We start from the raw sequence: 19,318 nt of genomic DNA, 5'->3' as shown, positions 1-19,318 counted from the left end.
GTCGAGTATGCAGAAGGGTAATTTAAAATTTTTAACGTAGTAATGGTCGTTTGACCGTCGACACTGTACCCAAACGGGCGGAGTGCTGTTTGCGGGATCCCGACATGGCTCGTTCGATGGATCCGGATCGTCCGTCTTAGAACAAACAGGGAGGGCGGTGGTTCCAACGGGCCCAACGTGTCCAGCTGGAGCCTCACGTAGAGATGATGGGACCCGGTAAAAGTTTCGTGTTTGCTGAACTTCACGAGACAAGAAAATCCACACGTGGGCACATCGATCGTCCTTATAATTTATTCATATCTAACATAATCCTAATATTTTTAAAAATATAGTATATAAATCTCTCCCATTAAGTTTAAGTTAAAAATAATAGAGTCTGACTCATAATAAATTAGTTAATATAATAATATATGTAATTTAAGTTAAAAAAAAGGATCATCATCAATAATGGGAGGAGACATCCTCATGAAAATGATCACAAACAATAATCCTAAGTCATTATTGTTTGATAAAGAATCATACACATACCACCTCTCCCACGTTAACAATGAGCTCAGGAGCTTTTGGTCGTGTCTAAAGTGGATATATGTCAATTAATCTGACGTTAGATACGCATTAGTCTTCTGATCCCTCCTCCTCATGGATATTTTTGTCCCTACAAACTCTTACTTCGTCCTCTCTTATCTTCTCACTCGTCATGTTTATGACGTGGCAGTCCAGCTCTTTATTACCTCCGCCTCTAATCTCTCTTATCTCTACCTCTCATTTATCGTTATGGTCTTCGTCGCTTCCTCTTCCTCGACAAGATAAACCTCAACACATTTTAAAATTTAAATTATAAGTATAATTATATTAATAATTTATTGTGAGTCAACATGGAGTGTAAGTAAACTCTAACGTATGTTAACTTAAATTTGATAAAAAAAATTCATATATTATATTTTTAAAAATATAAGAGTTATTTTAGATATAAATAAATCATAAAGATTTAAGTGATTTATGATCAAAACTACAAGAGTTAAAATAAATTTAAATTATTTTTAAATTTAAATTATATGTATCATTATATTAATAATTTATTATGAATAAATATATCACATGAATTCTAACATCCGTTAACTCATATATATATATTATATATATATATATATATATATATATATTATAAATCGATATATCAGAATTCTAGCATCCGTTAACTCATATATATATATATATATATATATATATATATATATATATATATATATATATATATATATATATATATATATATATATATTAAGATCACACCAAATCAGCTCACATTTACATAAATTGAAGACGTAAGCAAGAAGAGCCATAAGTGTACGCTCTTCTCATGGTGGCCCCACCAATTTGGTAGGCTTTGTGATCGGAGTACTTATCCCATCACCAACCAAATACCGTTGTTTATACATTAATACGGTTCATTTATCTCACAGCGGTATCAGCGGATCCGATAACCCGTGCAGATGAGTTGAACCCGGATCCGCTCGGATGGCATAAGGATCATGAACTCAGATTTGATCCATATTAATTCGATTAAGACCGTTCATTTACGCCCGTAATCGGTGTGATTCTAACTCAATAACAACCTCTTTGCGACAGCACCAGCAGTTGGGTTCACAGTGGGCCCCATGGCTGACTTCCAGATGGTTATCAAAGGGCCCACATGACACTTCCAATAATTACGCCGGTAGGTGTGATGATGATTTGTGTGTCGGTAACTGAATTGACTAAGCAGATTATGTAAATAATAATAAATGCCGTAAAATATTAGGGATATTTTAGTAAATATAAATATTTCTGGACCGAAATGAAGGAAGAGACTTAAAGAAAGCGCAAACCGCAAGCTCTATGGCTGACAGTTTCGATTTGGTCTCGTCGCTCGTCGTCTCCTCACCCCTCGATCGCGAGAGAGGAGGTTTCTTGTAAGCCATAGGAAGATAAGGAGGAGGAGATGGGTTCCGATGCCGTGGCCGACGACGCCTATCTCACCGCCATGTCGCGGGACGTCGCCAGGAAAAAGAGGGTACCGATTCTTCTTCCCTCCTCCTCCTTCGTTCTCGACATTGGATCTCAATTGCTTTTCTGACGTCATATTTTGTGACGATTAGACTAACAGGTCCGCGAAATTGAAGCAGTGCAAGCTCGACGCGCGGCGCGAGCAGTGGCTCTCGCAAGGTACCCACCCGATTGGTTTGGCGCTAGGGTTTTGATTGTGGATTTTTGGGGATTTTGGTTTGTTTATTTGGAGGATCGATCGATCTCTGTTTATTGGGTTTTTGTGTTTTTGATGTTCTTGCGCTAAAAACTGGGTCCTGCTTCGGCTTTATTTGCCGATCTGCAGTGAGGAACAAGGATTGCGTGGTGACGAGCAGGCGGCCGCCCGCTGCGTCCCCTCCCCGTCATCCGGTTCCTTCTGAGAAGTCGAACGGGAGGTTGAAGGAAGAGGAGCAGAAGGAGGAGCAGCGGGTTGTAGCGGAACGGGATGGATCAATCTCTAACGACAGCGAGGACGGTTCTCCAACTCATGGTAGCACCATGAATGGATGCCCAAACGATAGTGTCAAGAGTTTAAGCAGCTATGGATCCTCCTCGAGAAGTATCAGCGATGCTGAAGAGGAGGAAGATGATTGTGAGGAGAGAGGTGATGAGAAAGGGGGCATGGACGATTGGGAAGCCCTAGCTGATGCATTGTCTGTCGTCGATGAACAACCCAATTCGAACCCTGTCGCCGGAAACCCAGATTCTAAGTCAATTCCCTGTGGCATGGACAAAGATTGCCATGAGGGTTTGGCAAAGCCTGTTGCTAAGCCGATGGTGCCCAGAGCTTGGAGGCCAGACGATGCTTCCCGCCCACAGAGCTTGCCCAATCTTTCGAAGCAGCGGAGCTTGCCGGTGAGCACAGAGCGGCGCCTTGCTGCAGCCGGGTGCGCACAGCATGGCATCCTCTCCACACCGTCTTCATGCCCCATTTGCTATGAGGACCTGGATCCAACTGACTCGAGCTTCCTCCCATGTAACTGTGGCTTTCGCCTTTGCTTGTTTTGCCACAAACGGATTCTCGAGGCAGACGGACGCTGCCCTGGGTGCAGGAAGCAGTATGCTCCTGTGGCGGGCGGTGAGGTCCGCATTGGTGGTGGAGGACAGCCTTTTGCTCTCCATCTATCTCGTTCTTGTAGCATGAGTTCAAGAACCTAGGTAGTCACGTCCACTGCTTTTCCATTCTTACAGTGAATGTTCTCGTTCAAGGAGACCTGTGGGACTTCTATGTTTTCGTTATTATAGAGTTATCTTTTGAAGAAAGCCATGTGAATATGGGCATAGAGTTTGGGTGTATAAGAACTGATTTTGGTAACATAATGCGATTAAAATGTCTGCATCATTTGTATGAATGTGTGCATGTGAATGGACTGAATATGTTAATATGCAATTCTTTTTTGGAACATGTTAATCCTTCTAGGTTGAAGCCTGAACATTACTTTAAATTAGCTTTCAACATTCGTTACTCTAAAACCAGGGGAAGTTACTTCTCTGTATATTTTATTGAATTCATGTTTTTGTTAATCAATGTCTTGTCTAAAAATTGTGTAAAGATACCTGTTAGACTACATGTTGCATTTTTCTTTTTCATAGAAACTTATTGGTAGATTTCCTACTTTAATCCTGTGAATGATGCCTAGTTGTTATATGTTCTAATCATCTAATGCTTTTGTGAGTATAGTATGTATGGCCCATCATATTTACTTAAATGCATCTCGTTTAGAAAGGTGGGAAGAAGTTACTGAAGTTTCTTAGATACTCTTTGGCTTCAAAGATGGTAAGTAGTTTAATTTATTTTCAATTATGGTACTTATATTTTAATTTTTTGTTCAATGATATTTTACTATCATGTATGTTTATTGTGCAGGTTATGCCTTTTGATTTGCGACCATGCCACTGATCTGCTTTTGCGATGGACTTCATGAATATTCTGTGTGAGGGTTTGGCAGAAAGAGTGAGGGGAGGGGAAGAGGGAAGAGGAAGGAGAGGGGGTTGTGAGGGTTTGGGAGAAAGAGGGAGGGGAGGGCTCTATTGGGCTCGGAGGGAGCTCAACGCATTATGCAAGGAGGAGAGGATAGGGGTTTGTCAAGGTCAAGGTAGGGGGAGAATGCGACACCGAAGGAGGGGAGGGAGAAGAAGAGAAATTCTGAAGAAGAGCTCATCAAAGAAAGACGTTGGAGTCATCCATCGATGGAGAGGAAGATGTTGCCTCAATGATTAGATTTGGGAAGAGATGCTAATCAGGTTCGATCAAAGTAGAATCAATAAACAAAATTGAATTAGATTGAACCCAATCCCATTGTTGGCTCAAGTGCATGCCTAAGTCGCCTGCCGCCTGGGCTCAAGCACGTGCCTGAGCAGCGCTTAATTGAAAGCGCTTGCTTGGACTGCTTAATAGGTGCTCGGGTCACACCTCGTGCCTAGGCAAGTGCCTGTTTGGAGCATCTGCTGATTCCCTAGTTCTTGAAATGGAATCTGTTTATGTTGTTGTCACAGAGGATGCTAGCGACAAGACTATCACGGATTCTCTAGTAAGCGACAAGGTAAAGCCTTCCATAATCTTTGGCCACCAAAGAACACATGATTGGTAATTCTCCTACTAATGTGGCAGGTGATTGCGATGCAACAAAGTTCTTGGCGAGATCGAGCTCGCAGGTTCCGAAACGACTCAGAAAGTTGAAATTCCTCTCGGACGAATGGCAGGAGCTCGTATGGAACAAGCCGGAGACGTGATCACAGTTTTTTGCCACATCTGGCATTAAACATCTTAACATGAAATACCCCGAAGAGGACTTGCTGAAGAAGGGAACCGATGGTGTGTTGAAGGAGATGGAAAGGCGTTGTAGAGTGAGTTTTTATTGCAGCTTTCTTGATTGCAATCGTTACTGGAATATTAGCGTTATTTTTTATTTGGATGTCATCATGTATCTATAGTTTTAGCAATTCCCTTCTCGCCAATGATGACATACATGAGGTCAATTCAGATGATATTTACCGAATATTGCGACACATTTATAGCTTAAATGTGACACATCATGTTTCATCTCCTTCCTGTTTTAAATGATATATAGATACAGTCGCGGACAAGGCTGTTTGGTCAAAAGTGCACGTGAATGCTTCTTTGATCTGATCAACACATAGTATTCTCCTTGTCTTTTTCTTACCCTATGGATGCTGATATATATATATATATATATATATCCAAAATGTTGTACACACTTGCAAGTTAGTAATTCTTATGTTTAACCTTTAATTTTAAATTTTTGATAAGTATTAAAAGGAATTTTGGATGTTTTAAATTATAATATTCCTAAAACTTATTAATAATCATGATTACTAGAAGTTAATCTGAATTTATTGGATGATTGTTGAATATACTAAAGATTCGAATATTTATATATAGGTCTAAACATTTTGGAGTATAAATATGCAACTCCATACTTTAAAAGGTTGTACATTTTCAACCCCCCCATTATTAATGCATGCATCGCACCTTAAATTTAGCACAAAATCAGGTAATAAGTAATTTGAAAAAAACAAAAAAAAAAAGCGTGGACTGATTTAATTATCGATGCCTCTAAGAACAAAAACGAATTCCACTTTCCTATAAATTGTTATTAAAGTATTATATGAAATTAGCTGCCAAAATTCTTGGCAAGCTGGTCAACGCGAACTGCCGAATAATTTAATACGTTAATTAAAAAAAGCAAAAAGGTTAATTTACTCATTTAAAAACCTTGTGTTACGGCGAAGAAAATTATTGACCGTAGAGATCTCATCCGACGGTCTTCAAAAAGCGCGCTCTCGAGCTTTGTCTCATATAACAACGGTCTCCTTTGTTTCTCTCTCTCTCTCAATCATTCCGCTTTCCCTTTTCCTCATTTATCCGCCCCAACGCCATCGCTCGCTTCCATGGCTTCTTCCACCGCCAGTCGCTGGTTTAGGCCCGAGGTTTAACTTCTGCCACGATCGATCTTCGTGGATCGTTCGTTTTATTGTGCTTCTCCTCCATCGATTTTCTTTCCCCCGTGTCATGTCACTGCCGATGCTTTGATGCGTCTTCTTGGGCGCGCGCGCTGACGACATCGCTGTTGTGGTGATCAGGTGTACCCGCTGTTTGCGGCGGTCGGGGTGGCGGTGGGGATCTGCGGCTTCCAGCTGATCCGCAACATTTGCATCAACCCCGAAGTGAGGTGAGTCGCCGCTCATTGCACTTTCCCTGATATTTTCGATCGCAAGTAGGATTTCTTGATCTTATTCGTGCTGTGATGTCTTGGATCTAGGCACCACGTTGATCGAACTGTCGACCTCGAGAATTCTAGCTTCCGATAGGGATTGTATTTTGGTAGATGTAGGAGTCAGGCGAGCTCGATTAGGGCCCTCTTCCGCTTCTCATCTCCGCACTCACGTTCCTGTCCTCCTCATTTATATTATTTGGTGCATCCAATTCTGTTTGTCTTCCATCTGATCTCCTCCACCCACATTTGTGCTGATATTTTACTGTAATTTCATCTTGAAGGGCAAGAAGAAGATGTTGTTAGGAACAGGAAGGTATTTATTATTAGTATTATGGTAATTTGTTCATAAATAACTCGTCTCATTTTAATTCATGATTTAGAAAAATTGCCATCTTGGATACTACTGACAAGGTGTAAATTGTAATAATATGAAGAGAAAAAGAAACACAGGTATGAATTATAATTCTTGGAAGAAAATAAAAATCATGATTCACAGGAACGCAGGACGACACAGAATTATTATTTTTTATTTTTCATGGATGTGATATTGTTCATACATTTCTTAAATTAGCAGGGAGCATATTTAGACGGTCAAAAGTAGAGGATCAATTAATGTTGATGCACTTAGAGTTCCCTGCAACTCAAAGTGATGTTTGATGAGTATGGATGACTTGTGAGGATTTACCTTACCTTTGTGTTAGCTAGCCCTCATTCCGTCAGATGAAGGCAGTTGTTGTTATCATATGACCTTTCTCATGTAATTTTATTATGACATGTACTCCACATAAGTTGTTGTCGATATCGACCTTTATTCTTCAGTGACATAACACATGCGAGCCTCTTGATTTGTCCCACATAATCTTCTGTTGATGTTGTCTTAAAATTCTTAGTTTCATCTAAGAGATTTGCCGGTCGGTTCCCTCGGGCATTCTAGTTGATGAGTGCCATGGTTTTCTCTGTTGATGGGCCTAGTCACCTACCTCTATATGCATTCTGTGTTATAACCTGATCTCATGGATAACTAATCTAATCTGATTGACAACTTGTTAACCTATGCCACTGACCCAAAAGGATTAACCCGATAAATATATGTAGTCGGTATTAGATCAATTCAAATCTCCACTAAATTTGGATGCAACATTTTGTTTGTGAACTTTATGACTATCTACTCAAGTTTTCTGTCATGTTTTCGATATGAATGTGCATCCGATGAATTCAGGATTAATAAGGAAGGCAGAGCCGCAGGAGTGCTGGAGAACTATGCAGAAGGAGAGAAATACGCCGAGCATAGTCTCCGAAGGTTTGTTCGGAACAGAAACCCTGAAATCATGCCAGCAATTAACAATTTCTTTACTAATCCGAGCAAATAAAGCATTCCATAGCGGAGCAGCTCAGCATGACGGATCTCAAGTTGGCATTCGATATACTATGGTTGAAGACCATGGTTTAATATTATTCAATGCTTCAGTGAGATGGAACTGAATTCTGTGTGTGCAGTCTGTACATTTAAGATGCTGAATGTGTCTGAATTGTTGCGTAATAATGTTCAATAACATGTGATGACCTTTTCGCCTCTATATTGAATCACATTATTATTATAATGCATTGAAATAATCAGGCACTTGCCTCGGTTCAAGGTGTGGTCCGAGCACCTATAGCGGTACAAGCATGCTCTTTAAATTAGCTCCGGCACGTTCTTGAGCCCACAATGGGATTGGGTTGAATCTAATTCAATATTGTTTATTGATTCTAGTTTGATCGACCATATTAGCAGCTCCTCCCAAATCTAATCATTGAGGCGACATCTTTCTCTCCATCGATGGATGAGAAAAAGATAGAACGACAAAATTTGGTGCAATCTTTGATGAGCTCTTCACTTTCACTCTTCCCAAGCCAACAAATCCCCCCACAAACCATAGCCTCCTTTCCACCCGCCGCTTATGTTTATTTCTTTATTAATATAATCTATGAATTTTGTAAAGGTTGGATTTATCATTAACTCAGTATTTTGGATTGTCATTTTTGCTATTAAATTTAGACAATATAAATTGATACAATTTGATGTGTTATTTTTATTTTAATGATTATATTTATAAAATATATAATATTTAAAAAAAAAATTAAATATTCAATAAACATCAACTGCGTCTATGGGGAGAGATTCTAGTAGTCAAGACAAACAAGATAACTTAGATGAGTATGTTAACCTTACATTTATGCTTAAATAGAAACAAACAAAGTGAAGTACTTAAGAGCAATTGTATAAGTTTACAGATAAAAATGAAGAAAATGAGAGGCCATTCTAGTAGAAGCTTGAGAGGTGGAGAAAATATGGGAGACAATTGTAGTAGAGGAGTTATAGAAGTTAACAAGACTTTAAAAACTATGGAAGTTGTCAAAGAGAATGGTAAAAAAGCATACAACAAAAACCTGGAGACAAAAAAATTAATTTATCTCAAGGAAATTAAGAAAATGATGGAATTATATGTAAGATTATGCAATGAAATGCCCAACACACATGTCAATGCTCCAACTTCGTGATGCATGCTGCTCAACAATGGCTGTTTCCAGCATCATAATCTTCAAAAGCAATATTTGTAACCTATACAGAAACCTCAAGAATACCGATATCAGTAGATTTAGACTTACATGAGATAAAAATGACCCACACAGATATCCATGAAGTCCATCACAAAAAGCAGATCGATGGCATGGTCGCAAATCAAATGGCATAACCTGCACAACGAACATACATGATAGTAAAATATCATTGAACAAAAAATTAAAATATTAGTACCATAATTGAAAATAAATTAAGCTACTTACCATCTTGGAAACCAAAGTGTATCTAAGAAACTCCTGTAACTTCTTCCCACCTTTCTAAACGAAATGTGTTAAAGTAAATATGATTTCAATGCATTATACTAATAATGTGATTCAATATAGAGGCGAAAAGGTCATCACATGTTATTGAACATTATTACGCAACAATTCAGACACATTCAGCATCTTAAATGTACATACTGCACACACAGAATTCAGTTCCATCTCACTGAAGCATTGAATAATATTAAACCATGGGTCTTCAACCATAGTATATCGAATGCCAACTTGAGATCCATCATGCTGAGCTGCTCCGCTATGGAATGCTTTATTTGCTCGGATTAGTAAAGAAATTGTTAATTGCTGGCATGATTTCAGGGTTTCTGTTCCGAACAAACCTTCGGAGACTATGCTCGGCGTATTTCTCTCCTTCTGCATAGTTCTCCAGCACTCCTGCGGCTCTGCCTTCCTTATTAATCCTGAATTCATCGGATGCACATTCATATCGAAAACATGACAGAAAACTTGAGTAGATAGTCATAAAGTTCACAAACAAAATGTTGCATCCAAATTTAGTGGAGATTTGAATTGATCTAATACCGACTACATATATTTATCGGGTTAATCCTTTTGGGTCAGTGGCATAGGTTAACAAGTTGTCAATCAGATTAGATTAGTTATCCATGAGATCAGGTTATAACACAGAATGCATATAGAGGTAGGTGACTAGGCCCATCAACAGAGAAAACCATGGCACTCATCAACTAGAATGCCCGAGGGAACCGACCGGCAAATCTCTTAGATGAAACTAAGAATTTTAAGACAACATCAACAGAAGATTATGTGGGACAAATCAAGAGGCTCGCATGTGTTATGTCACTGAAGAATAAAGGTCGATATCGACAACAACTTATGTGGAGTACATGTCATAATAAAATTACATGAGAAAGGTCATATGATAACAACAACTGCCTTCATCTGACGGAATGAGGGCTAGCTAACACAAAGGTAAGGTAAATCCTCACAAGTCATCCATACTCATCAAACATCACTTTGAGTTGCAGGGAACTCTAAGTGCATCAACATTAATTGATCCTCTACTTTTGACCGTCTAAATATGCTCCCTGCTAATTTAAGAAATGTATGAACAATATCACATCCATGAAAAATAAAAAATAATAATTCTGTGTCGTCCTGCGTTCCTGTGAATCATGATTTTTATTTTCTTCCAAGAATTATAATTCATACCTGTGTTTCTTTTTCTCTTCATATTATTACAATTTACACCTTGTCAGTAGTATCCAAGATGGCAATTTTTCTAAATCATGAATTAAAATGAGACGAGTTATTTATGAACAAATTACCATAATACTAATAATAAATACCTTCCTGTTCCTAACAACATCTTCTTCTTGCCCTTCAAGATGAAATTACAGTAAAATATCAGCACAAATGTGGGTGGAGGAGATCAGATGGAAGACAAACAGAATTGGATGCACCAAATAATATAAATGAGGAGGACAGGAACGTGAGTGCGGAGATGAGAAGCGGAAGAGGGCCCTAATCGAGCTCGCCTGACTCCTACATCTACCAAAATACAATCCCTATCGGAAGCTAGAATTCTCGAGGTCGACAGTTCGATCAACGTGGTGCCTAGATCCAAGACATCACAGCACGAATAAGATCAAGAAATCCTACTTGCGATCGAAAATATCAGGGAAAGTGCAATGAGCGGCGACTCACCTCACTTCGGGGTTGATGCAAATGTTGCGGATCAGCTGGAAGCCGCAGATCCCCACCGCCACCCCGACCGCCGCAAACAGCGGGTACACCTGATCACCACAACAGCGATGTCGTCAGCGCGCGCGCCCAAGAAGACGCATCAAAGCATCGGCAGTGACATGACACGGGGGAAAGAAAATCGATGGAGGAGAAGCACAATAAAACGAACGATCCACGAAGATCGATCGTGGCAGAAGTTAAACCTCGGGCCTAAACCAGCGACTGGCGGTGGAAGAAGCCATGGAAGCGAGCGATGGCGTTGGGGCGGATAAATGAGGAAAAGGGAAAGCGGAATGATTGAGAGAGAGAGAAACAAAGGAGACCGTTGTTATATGAGACAAAGCTCGAGAGCGCGCTTTTTGAAGACCGTCGGATGAGATCTCTACGATCAAGGATTTTCTTCGGCGTAACACATGGTTTTTAAATGAGTAAATTAACCTTTTTGCTTTTTTTAATTAACGTATTAAATTATTCGGCAGTTCGCGTTGACCAACTTGCCAAGAATTTTGGCAGCTAATTTCATATAATACTTTAATAACAATTTATAGGAAAGTGGAATTTGTTTTTGTTCTTAGAGGCATCGATAATTAAATCAGTCCACGCTTTTTTTTTGTTTTTTTCAAATTACTTATTACCTGATTTTGTGCTAAATTTAAGATGCGATGCATGCATTAATAATGGGGATTGAAAATGTACAACCTTTTAAAGTATGTAGTAGCATATTTATACTCCAAAATGTTTAGACCTATATATAAATATTCGAATCTTTAGTATATTCAACAATCATCCAATAAATTCAGATTAACCTCTAGTAATCATGATTATTAATAAGTTTTAGAAATATTATAATTTAAAACATCCAAAATTCCTTTTAATACTTATCAAAAATTAAAAATTAAAGGTTAAACATAAGAATTACTAACTTGCAAGTGTGTACAACATTTTGGATATATATATATATATATATATATATATATATATATATATATATATATATATATATATATATATATATCATCATCATCCATAGGGTGAGAAAAAGACAAGAAGAATGATATGTTGATCAGATCAAAGAAGCATTCACGTGCACTTTAGACCAAACAGCCTTGTCCGCGACTGTATCTATATATCATTTAAAACAGGAAGGAGATGAAACATGATGTGTCACATTTAAGCTAAAAATGTGTCGCAATATTCGGTAAATATCATCTGAATTGACCTCATGTATGTCATCCTTGGCGAGAAAGGAATCGCTAAAACTATAGATACATCATGACATCCAAATAAAAAATAACGCTAATATTCCACTAAAGATTGCAATACAGAAAGGTGCAATAAAAACTCACTCTACAATGCCTTCCTGTCTCCTTCAACACCATCGGTTCCCTACTTCAGCAAGTCTAACTGAAGAACTATCAAGTCACGGGCTGGTTCCATACGAGCTCCTGCCATTTGTCCGAGAGGAATTTCAACTTTCTGAGTCGTTTCGGAACCTGCGAGCTCGATCTCGCCAAGAACTTTGTTGCATCGCAATCACCTGCCACATTAGTAGGAGAATTACCAATCATGTGTTCTTTGGAGGCCAAAGATTATGGAAGGCTTTACCTTGTCGCTTACTAGAGAATCCGTGATAGTCTTGTCGCTAGCATCCTCTGTGACATCAACATGAACAGATTCCATTTCAAGAACTGGGGAATCAGCACATGCAGCAGATGCTCCAAACATGGCGTTGTCATGAGCAGCCTTGATTTCTTCCTCCCGCTTGGCCTAAAATAGAGATAACAGTTTGACATATACCCTACACTCTGATAATTGATATGACAGTTCTAACTACCAAGTAGTTGTACCTCAACTGCAGAATATCTGAAACTCTTTCCAATATTCTTTACTAGTGAGGCATCATCGTCTGCCGCTGGAGGCGAAAGCAACTTGAGTATTGGTAAATAGTTCTTATTGTTTTACAAGCATAAAAGAAAATTATCTACATTGTACAGGTACAACAAAGGAGAGTCAAGGCACATTAATTTTTTATAAGAAATGGTACTGAAAGCGCTATTAAGATCCAACTAGATAGCCAAAAGCCTGACTCATATATTCCGGTAATGGTAACAGAGGCTTAACAGATGACTTTCTGGTCGCATATCCTTTGGATTCTTGAAGCTGTAGACCACAAATACACTACTGCACCTCAACTTTGTCGCACTTGAGTCAAGCCCTTGCTAACTTGACCTGCTGTGACCTTATGCACATATAGGCAAACTGAGAGATCATAAGATAGTCTGTTAGATGGCCGGGTCGGTCATGGATTCACCATCATCTCGATAGTGGATGTCAATGTCACCTGATTATGCTAACCAGGATTTCTGGCTCAGATATCTCAACCTACATATTACATGTAAACCATGTCCCGGAAGATCAATCTACATATGGGATACATCTTGCTGAAATTGCAGAAAATTGTACCTAAAACTGTGCCCTTCAACTACACCAGTTCTTTCTTCCTCCGAGAGACATTTTGACTTCCAAGTTTCTCACTTTGACCCTCACAAGTTCAGGAGTCATTAAGACTGCTTTAACTTACACTTGGTGAAAGAAAAATCAAAACTTGAATTCCCAACTCCAATGCATCCTGCATGGAAACCTACTAGAAGTATTTTAAACCAAATCTAATTCGTTTGGAACTTGGGACTTACCTACAATTCCCAGTGGAGAACTTCTACTACACTATAACAAGTAACCCTAAATTAAGTTCATATCATGCAGAATATAGTTCATTAATTAGGACTTACATAATCTACTTCTCCTTCCATCCTGCCAACAAAAAAAAAAGAAAAAAACTTATCTCACATGTTAATTACTGTTCATATATGTCAAGAACCCAACAGAGCAGCACAAGGCTGAGACCACGGTGATGACCAACTATAATGATATGTGTCTTTAGATGCCACAGAGGTAGCTGTTAGCCTGATAAAAGCACTGATCCAGACGATAGAGGCTACACTGTGATCGGAGCAATATTTGCTGCCGTATCAAGACCTGACACGTGGATGCCATCCAGACAGAAAACACGATACAGGATGGTCAGATCTGACATGTCATCACAAATCGCAACCGAATATGTTCCTCATATCCTATCAAGGATGATTCAAAGAATATTTCCCTGAATGTAGACGATTAAAGACACCAAGCTATAGACAAGGGTCCTAACCACGGTGCAGGCAGTTTCACTTTCTTCTCTCTACTAGCCACTTCAGGAAATCTATTCAGCTAACTCCAAGTGTTGGAGACACCTTACTGAGAGGACAACAGCAGCAGTCTTCTCATCCCGGATAAGGCACAGAGGTCTGACACAACCCTGAGGATTTTCATCATCGAACCCTTTCTCTCTCTCCTCGAGATTCATGTTGTTGGATGAATCAATGTCGGGTTGTCTTCGTGATTTGGATTGATGACTGACTTTGGGACTAAGACACTACAGCCATAGGAAGGGGCCAGATCTACTCTGTTTTCTAAGTTGAACCCCCTTATTTGTCTACCTATTATATTGGATTAGGCTTTTGTACCAGCAAGCAGCAAAGCTAAGTTCTGGACTCCATGAGGCCATTAGTTTCATATTCAACAGGTGATTATATGATATGCATTCAAAATCGTTTTTTTTTTGGTAAAGGGTAAGCGGTGAAGAAAAATATGTTGGATGAGGTTAGAACCTGGTAAACACGTCGAATGAGGTTTCAAACCCTTAACCTTTGATAAGTGAGTCTTTGTGAGATTTCAACACCCCACTATGTATAGTAGATGCATCACTCACACACTATACTTTCATAATATAAAAAAAACTTCTACAGCATTAAAGTCAGCAGAATAAGCTACATAATAAATCAATCATATCTTAAAAATTAATGTGCAAGGTTATCACATTTTGCAAAAGATTAATTGCAAAAGAGTATGAACAAGCATGTCAAAGTATTAATTCACTGCAGATATCTGACTCAGTTGTTAAATCAAAAAGTGAAGAAATATAAGTAAATTCTAACCTTCAATTTCATCATCATCATCAAGTGGTGCCTCCTTGTTAAAATCAAACCGTTCCCATCCACTGCCCATTCCCCTATCTGTATCCTTTGCAACTGTGAAGACTAACTCTTGTCATTATATTCATCTTTAACAAACATGAACTGTCCAATTATGTTTGCAATAAATTGATAATTTAAGCCATTAGTACATATAGACTGGTTCATATCTGATTATGTATACATTCAAGATATTAGTGCTAGAATTTACCCTCTAAGAAATATGTTGAATTTACAAAAAAATGTTTTAAATTGTAAATGAGTAAGGTTCATACAGTAATATTAAAGATCAAAACAAAATTTAAGCCATCAGTAAATAACAAATAGGTCATTTCATATTTGATTATGAATGCAATCAAGATATAAATAGTAGAAACTAAGGTATGCAATATCGTACCGTACCGGTGTTTCGAGGTTGGCTCGGTATGATATGATACCACGTACCGAGCGGTACACCAAGGCGTACCGAGTGGTTTTAAATATTTTCTTTCTCTTACTGTAGCAGTGCTACAGTATAACACTATAGCACTGTAGCACGTTCCGTCCAATAGCGGACGGTCCGCGTACCAGTATACCGCCAGACCAATACGTATCGCCCGTACTGGGCTACAATGGTAGAAACTACCGTCCCAGAAATATTTTAAATTCACAAAAAAAACAATTTAAATTGTAAATTAGTACGTAACTTCATACAGCAATAAAGATCAATACAAAATTTCAATATTTTGATTCCAGAAACCAATTGATTGTATGGAGGAAACATGTCACATTTATACATTATGAGTAACCATTTTTATCTATTTGTACTTCTCTTTGAGACGAGAAAGATACTCTGAGGAAATAATAGGGATGACAAGTCTTCAAATTATTCCTACAGTAACTGTGTTCAATACCAAAATAATAAACAGAAAATTATAGTACAACAAGTACAAGAAGCACTAAACTTATGTGGGTAGTTAATAGTATAAAAACTCAGCCCATAGTAAACCAAGTTACCACCCCAAAAAATAAATTGAGGCTTCAGGATAAAATTCTGAAGACTAAATATAAAATCACATATTGAGAGACATGTTCCGAAAATTCATGAGTCAGAAAACAAAAGTGCACCCAGTACAAGTTTGAGACAGATCCAACAAAAAAAAGGTCTGTTAATCATCCTCTCCTTGCTCACTTTTTTGTCTTAACCACCTTCCCCTCTCCTCTAGCCAAAGTACTTGGTCACTCCCTAGCTCCATAGCCACACCCATACCCAAGAATTATCCAGTGAACATTGAGTCAGTACCAAAATTTGCCATGCTAACTCTAAAGGAGAGATATACCACCTTTCATTTCCTTTCTTTTTCTAGTGGTCACCAACAAAAGTCCAAGAAACTTCTGTTTATTGCAGCAAAAGGAAGACACACATCAACATTCTGCACTTTAGCTTTTTTATTGTCAACCAACCTTGAAGAATTACCTGAAACTGCGGTTACTTCGACTTTGATCTAACCAAAAATCGAGCCGTCACTCAAATACCTTTTCTGATCCCCATGAGTCTACCAATTTAAGAACTTATCTGATGGCAACACTCACCCTGGCGAACTCTACAGTGACAGCTCTCATTTTCACTGCAGAAGTCATTGACACTTCCAGCTATGGTTGTGCTCACGACGAGAACAATCAATATCACCATGTATGCCTTTCAAGCCTCATCTGACCTCTAGTTAGCCTCCTAGTAATTTGAGCTCGAGACACTAAAGGAAACTAGACTATTGCAAAACCAAAGCATAAAATTGTTTGCTTAAGGTACGATAGAAATCATAGCCAATGTGAAGAAGCTAACTGATAATTATTTGCTCTAAGTACCATAGAAATCATAGCAAATGTAAAATATTTTCATATTTGGAAGCATCCACAAGAAGCAATGTTCACACTTTCCTTTAAGGAACCATCGTGAATTCTTCTTGTTAGGTGTCATGTATGAGGGTTGATGGAAGCACCCTGAAAAATACAGAAGTCAATAATAAGAAATTGTAATTACCAGTTTCTGAGAGCTGAAGCTTCATCTTTGCTTTAACTCTTTCAGCTGGTGTCTGATAAGAATCAAAATATGTTGAAAACACATTATCATGAGTCAAAAATCTTATATAAGAATCAACAGAAGAAAAGGCCTCAGCCTACACAAGGAAAGAAAGGGCTCTCATAGATGACTAATGACTACACGTCATAGTGGAATGGGGAAAAGAGAGAAAACAAAATTTATGCAAGTCAACAAACAGGGAAGACCATTTTATTAGCACATTACAGTGAGTTGATAGTACAAAAAACGTGAGATTATGTTTCAGATCTCAACCGTTACTTCGTAATGGAAGCGTTCTTTGGAATAAGAAATAAATTGTGATTGGAATTTATCCAGTAAGCCTGGAGCCTACATAATAGTTCTGGTTTTACAACACAAATTGCTGAATGCCCAGATTGAACATAGATGTGCATAAAGCTGCCTAGAAGTGAAACAGAACTACAATGAAGAGGCATGGTTATGCTGCTCTGCTAGCTTTACATTCTTTTATTCGGTCAAGTACAATGTTCCTTCAATGTGTAGAAATCAAGACATAGATGGGTAACATGATCTTCAAGAATTTGAAAAACTTGTTTATCTCGATTTATTAGAACCAAAAGTGTCGTTTAGTGGATGAAAACATGCTCCAATTATGATAAAATAGAGGCGTCGCGCGACATCAGGCGTTCACCCCCCGAGTGGCCCTTGCATCAACCAAAAAGGTCCTGCAGGATTTGCACTATCTATTTGACCCAACAAGCAGTTGGTAAGCTGCTTCATCATCAACTTTTAGCAGGACGAATTTTTCAGCGAATTGTAGATTTTTCTTCTGCCCATTCTACTCTATGGACTATTAGGATCTTCCCTTTTCTCCTATTTCAACTTGGCAACATGTTTTCAGCGGTTACCCTCCTTAACACAGTCCTAGTTGATTTAGGACTCTCAATAGCTAATATGGGAAAGGGTGGTCTAAATCCATGGATGATATAGAGCAGTACATGATCAAGTATGACAGATATAAAGGATCAGTTGCTGATATAATCATATATCCTAGTATTGCATCAGTATAAGCATGACATCCACTTTTCAGCTATTAGTAAACACATTGCATCTTTATCTATAATTTTAAGTGTCACTTTATGTGATCTTTTTAAAGTTCAAGCAGATGTGGACGAGCATAACAAGTTTACAAATACAAAGAAGATCAAGAACCACCTCATGGCATTTTCAGATACAAAAAATGATCAAAGGGCAAATTTTTTTGATGGCTAAGGTCTAGCAATGTAAAAATCAGCCCCAAGAAGTGAACACCTTTTAACTAAGCCCAAGGAAAACTTGCTCATATACGTAAGGAAGAAGCCACAAAAAAGAGTATCAAAAGAAGAAATAGAAATACACACCATGTTTGAGTAACCCTCGATTAACTGAGAATAATCAACACCACCACCATTCTTAGCCCTCGCGCTCCTATGCTTCTCTCCACCCCTTTCCTTTTCATGCCCACCCTTTCGCTCTCGATCCGCACCGCGGGATTCCCTCCTAGGGGATCGGCTCGAACTCCGTCTTCTACTTCTGGAGTGGGAGGAATCCTCATCTCGGTCGCGGGAACCGCGGCCGCGGTGGCTAGATCCACGGCCATCCGGTTCCCTCCGACTCTCGCGGCTCGGAGAACGGCGCCTACGATCACCGGAGCGGCGGTCGTCCCGGTCTCGGCTGCGACGGCGACGGCGATTGCGGTCGGGAGAAGAAGAAGGGGAGCGGCGGTCATCTCGGTCTCTGCTGCTGCGGCGGCGGGGGCGATCGCGGTCGGGTGAAGGGGAGAGGGAGCGGCGGTAATCGTGGTGGCGGCGCTCTTTATTGAGCTTGTTCTGGATGACCTCGAGCCGGGCTTGCCTGCTGTGCTGATCGTCGGGGGGCTTCGCATTAGGGCTCGAGGCGCGGATGAAGGTAGAGAAGAGGGAGGAGGAGGAGGTCTTGGGTTTGGATGGGAAGCGGTCGGAGTTGGAGGTGGTGGAGGAGGAGGAGAAGCCGAGGCCCTGTTTGAAGCGTGCGGCGCCCTCGCCCTTGCGGCTGAGCTCGTCGTAGTAGGCGGCCGCCTTCTCTTCCTCCATCGGGTGGTGTTTGAGGGGAGGAATGGAATGATCAGAATATGTCGTCGCTCGACCCGATAACCCGATAATCTCGGTTTTGAACACTAATAGCCGTTTTGACCGACCCGTTAAGATATATATTGGGTCGGATGCATATTTATTTTTTACATTAATATAGTCTCATAATTGAAGTGGATATTTCGTCTGATA

General features: G+C 39.3%; 4 protein-coding genes across 4 annotated transcripts; 2 read left to right on the top strand and 2 right to left on the bottom strand.

Annotated features, from left to right (window-relative positions):
* The first annotated feature begins 1,856 nt into the window (after positions 1-1,856).
* LOC135583470 (uncharacterized) lies at positions 1,857-3,415 on the top strand. Its single transcript, XM_065165743.1, has 3 exons — positions 1,857-2,053; positions 2,139-2,205; positions 2,372-3,415. The coding sequence occupies exons 1-3, from the start codon at positions 1,982-1,984 to the stop codon at positions 3,223-3,225; spliced, it is 993 nt and encodes a 330-aa protein (XP_065021815.1). The 5' UTR covers positions 1,857-1,981; the 3' UTR covers positions 3,226-3,415.
* A 2,468-nt stretch (positions 3,416-5,883) lies between these two features.
* Positions 5,884-7,882, top strand: LOC135648206 (uncharacterized). The gene is made up of 3 exons (XM_065165744.1): positions 5,884-6,018; positions 6,172-6,260; positions 7,525-7,882. Exons 1-3 carry the CDS (start codon positions 5,980-5,982, stop codon positions 7,673-7,675), a joined length of 279 nt encoding a protein of 92 aa, XP_065021816.1. The 5' UTR covers positions 5,884-5,979; the 3' UTR covers positions 7,676-7,882.
* A 1,366-nt stretch (positions 7,883-9,248) lies between these two features.
* Positions 9,249-11,225, bottom strand: LOC108952097 (uncharacterized). Its single transcript, XM_065165742.1, has 3 exons — positions 11,114-11,225; positions 10,872-10,960; positions 9,249-9,607 (listed from the first exon to the last, which is right to left on the bottom strand). Exons 1-3 carry the CDS (start codon positions 11,150-11,152, stop codon positions 9,457-9,459), a joined length of 279 nt encoding a protein of 92 aa, XP_065021814.1. The 5' UTR covers positions 11,153-11,225; the 3' UTR covers positions 9,249-9,456.
* An 831-nt stretch (positions 11,226-12,056) lies between these two features.
* LOC135648161 (uncharacterized) lies at positions 12,057-19,170 on the bottom strand. The gene is made up of 6 exons (XM_065165741.1): positions 18,419-19,170; positions 17,001-17,052; positions 14,945-15,037; positions 12,758-12,822; positions 12,516-12,677; positions 12,057-12,447 (listed from the first exon to the last, which is right to left on the bottom strand). Exons 1-6 carry the CDS (start codon positions 19,127-19,129, stop codon positions 12,379-12,381), a joined length of 1,152 nt encoding a protein of 383 aa, XP_065021813.1. The 5' UTR covers positions 19,130-19,170; the 3' UTR covers positions 12,057-12,378.
* Between the last annotated feature and the right edge of the window lie 148 nt (positions 19,171-19,318).

The sequence above is a fragment of the Musa acuminata genome, chromosome BXJ1-4 (genome assembly GCF_036884655.1).
Source record: "Musa acuminata AAA Group cultivar baxijiao chromosome BXJ1-4, Cavendish_Baxijiao_AAA, whole genome shotgun sequence".
Classification (NCBI taxonomy): domain Eukaryota; kingdom Viridiplantae; phylum Streptophyta; class Magnoliopsida; order Zingiberales; family Musaceae; genus Musa; species Musa acuminata.
This window is presented reverse-complemented; position numbering and strand designations above follow the sequence as displayed.

Bases quoted from the DNA above. Each gene is read 5' to 3' on its own strand.
- LOC135583470 (XM_065165743.1), top strand. From the start codon at position 1,982: ATGGGTTCCGATGCCGTGGCCGACGACGCCTATCTCACCGCCATGTCG. The intron at 2,054-2,138 runs GTACCGATTCTT...TGTGACGATTAG, and splicing joins ACGTCGCCAGGAAAAAGAGG to ACTAACAGGTCCGCGAAATT. The intron at 2,206-2,371 runs GTACCCACCCGA...GCCGATCTGCAG, and splicing joins CGAGCAGTGGCTCTCGCAAG to TGAGGAACAAGGATTGCGTG.
- LOC135648206 (XM_065165744.1), top strand. From the start codon at position 5,980: ATGGCTTCTTCCACCGCCAGTCGCTGGTTTAGGCCCGAG. The intron at 6,019-6,171 runs GTTTAACTTCTG...TGTGGTGATCAG, and splicing joins GTCGCTGGTTTAGGCCCGAG to GTGTACCCGCTGTTTGCGGC. The intron at 6,261-7,524 runs GTGAGTCGCCGC...CGATGAATTCAG, and splicing joins TGCATCAACCCCGAAGTGAG to GATTAATAAGGAAGGCAGAG.
- LOC108952097 (XM_065165742.1), bottom strand. From the start codon at position 11,152: ATGGCTTCTTCCACCGCCAGTCGCTGGTTTAGGCCCGAG. The intron at 10,961-11,113 runs GTTTAACTTCTG...TGTGGTGATCAG, and splicing joins GTCGCTGGTTTAGGCCCGAG to GTGTACCCGCTGTTTGCGGC. The intron at 9,608-10,871 runs GTGAGTCGCCGC...CGATGAATTCAG, and splicing joins TGCATCAACCCCGAAGTGAG to GATTAATAAGGAAGGCAGAG.
- LOC135648161 (XM_065165741.1), bottom strand. From the start codon at position 19,129: ATGGAGGAAGAGAAGGCGGCCGCCTACTACGACGAGCTCAGCCGCAAG. The intron at 15,038-17,000 runs GTAATTACAATT...TAGTCTTCACAG, and splicing joins GCTTCAGCTCTCAGAAACTG to TTGCAAAGGATACAGATAGG. The intron at 12,678-12,757 runs GTACAACTACTT...TCTCTATTTTAG, and splicing joins TCAGATATTCTGCAGTTGAG to GCCAAGCGGGAGGAAGAAAT.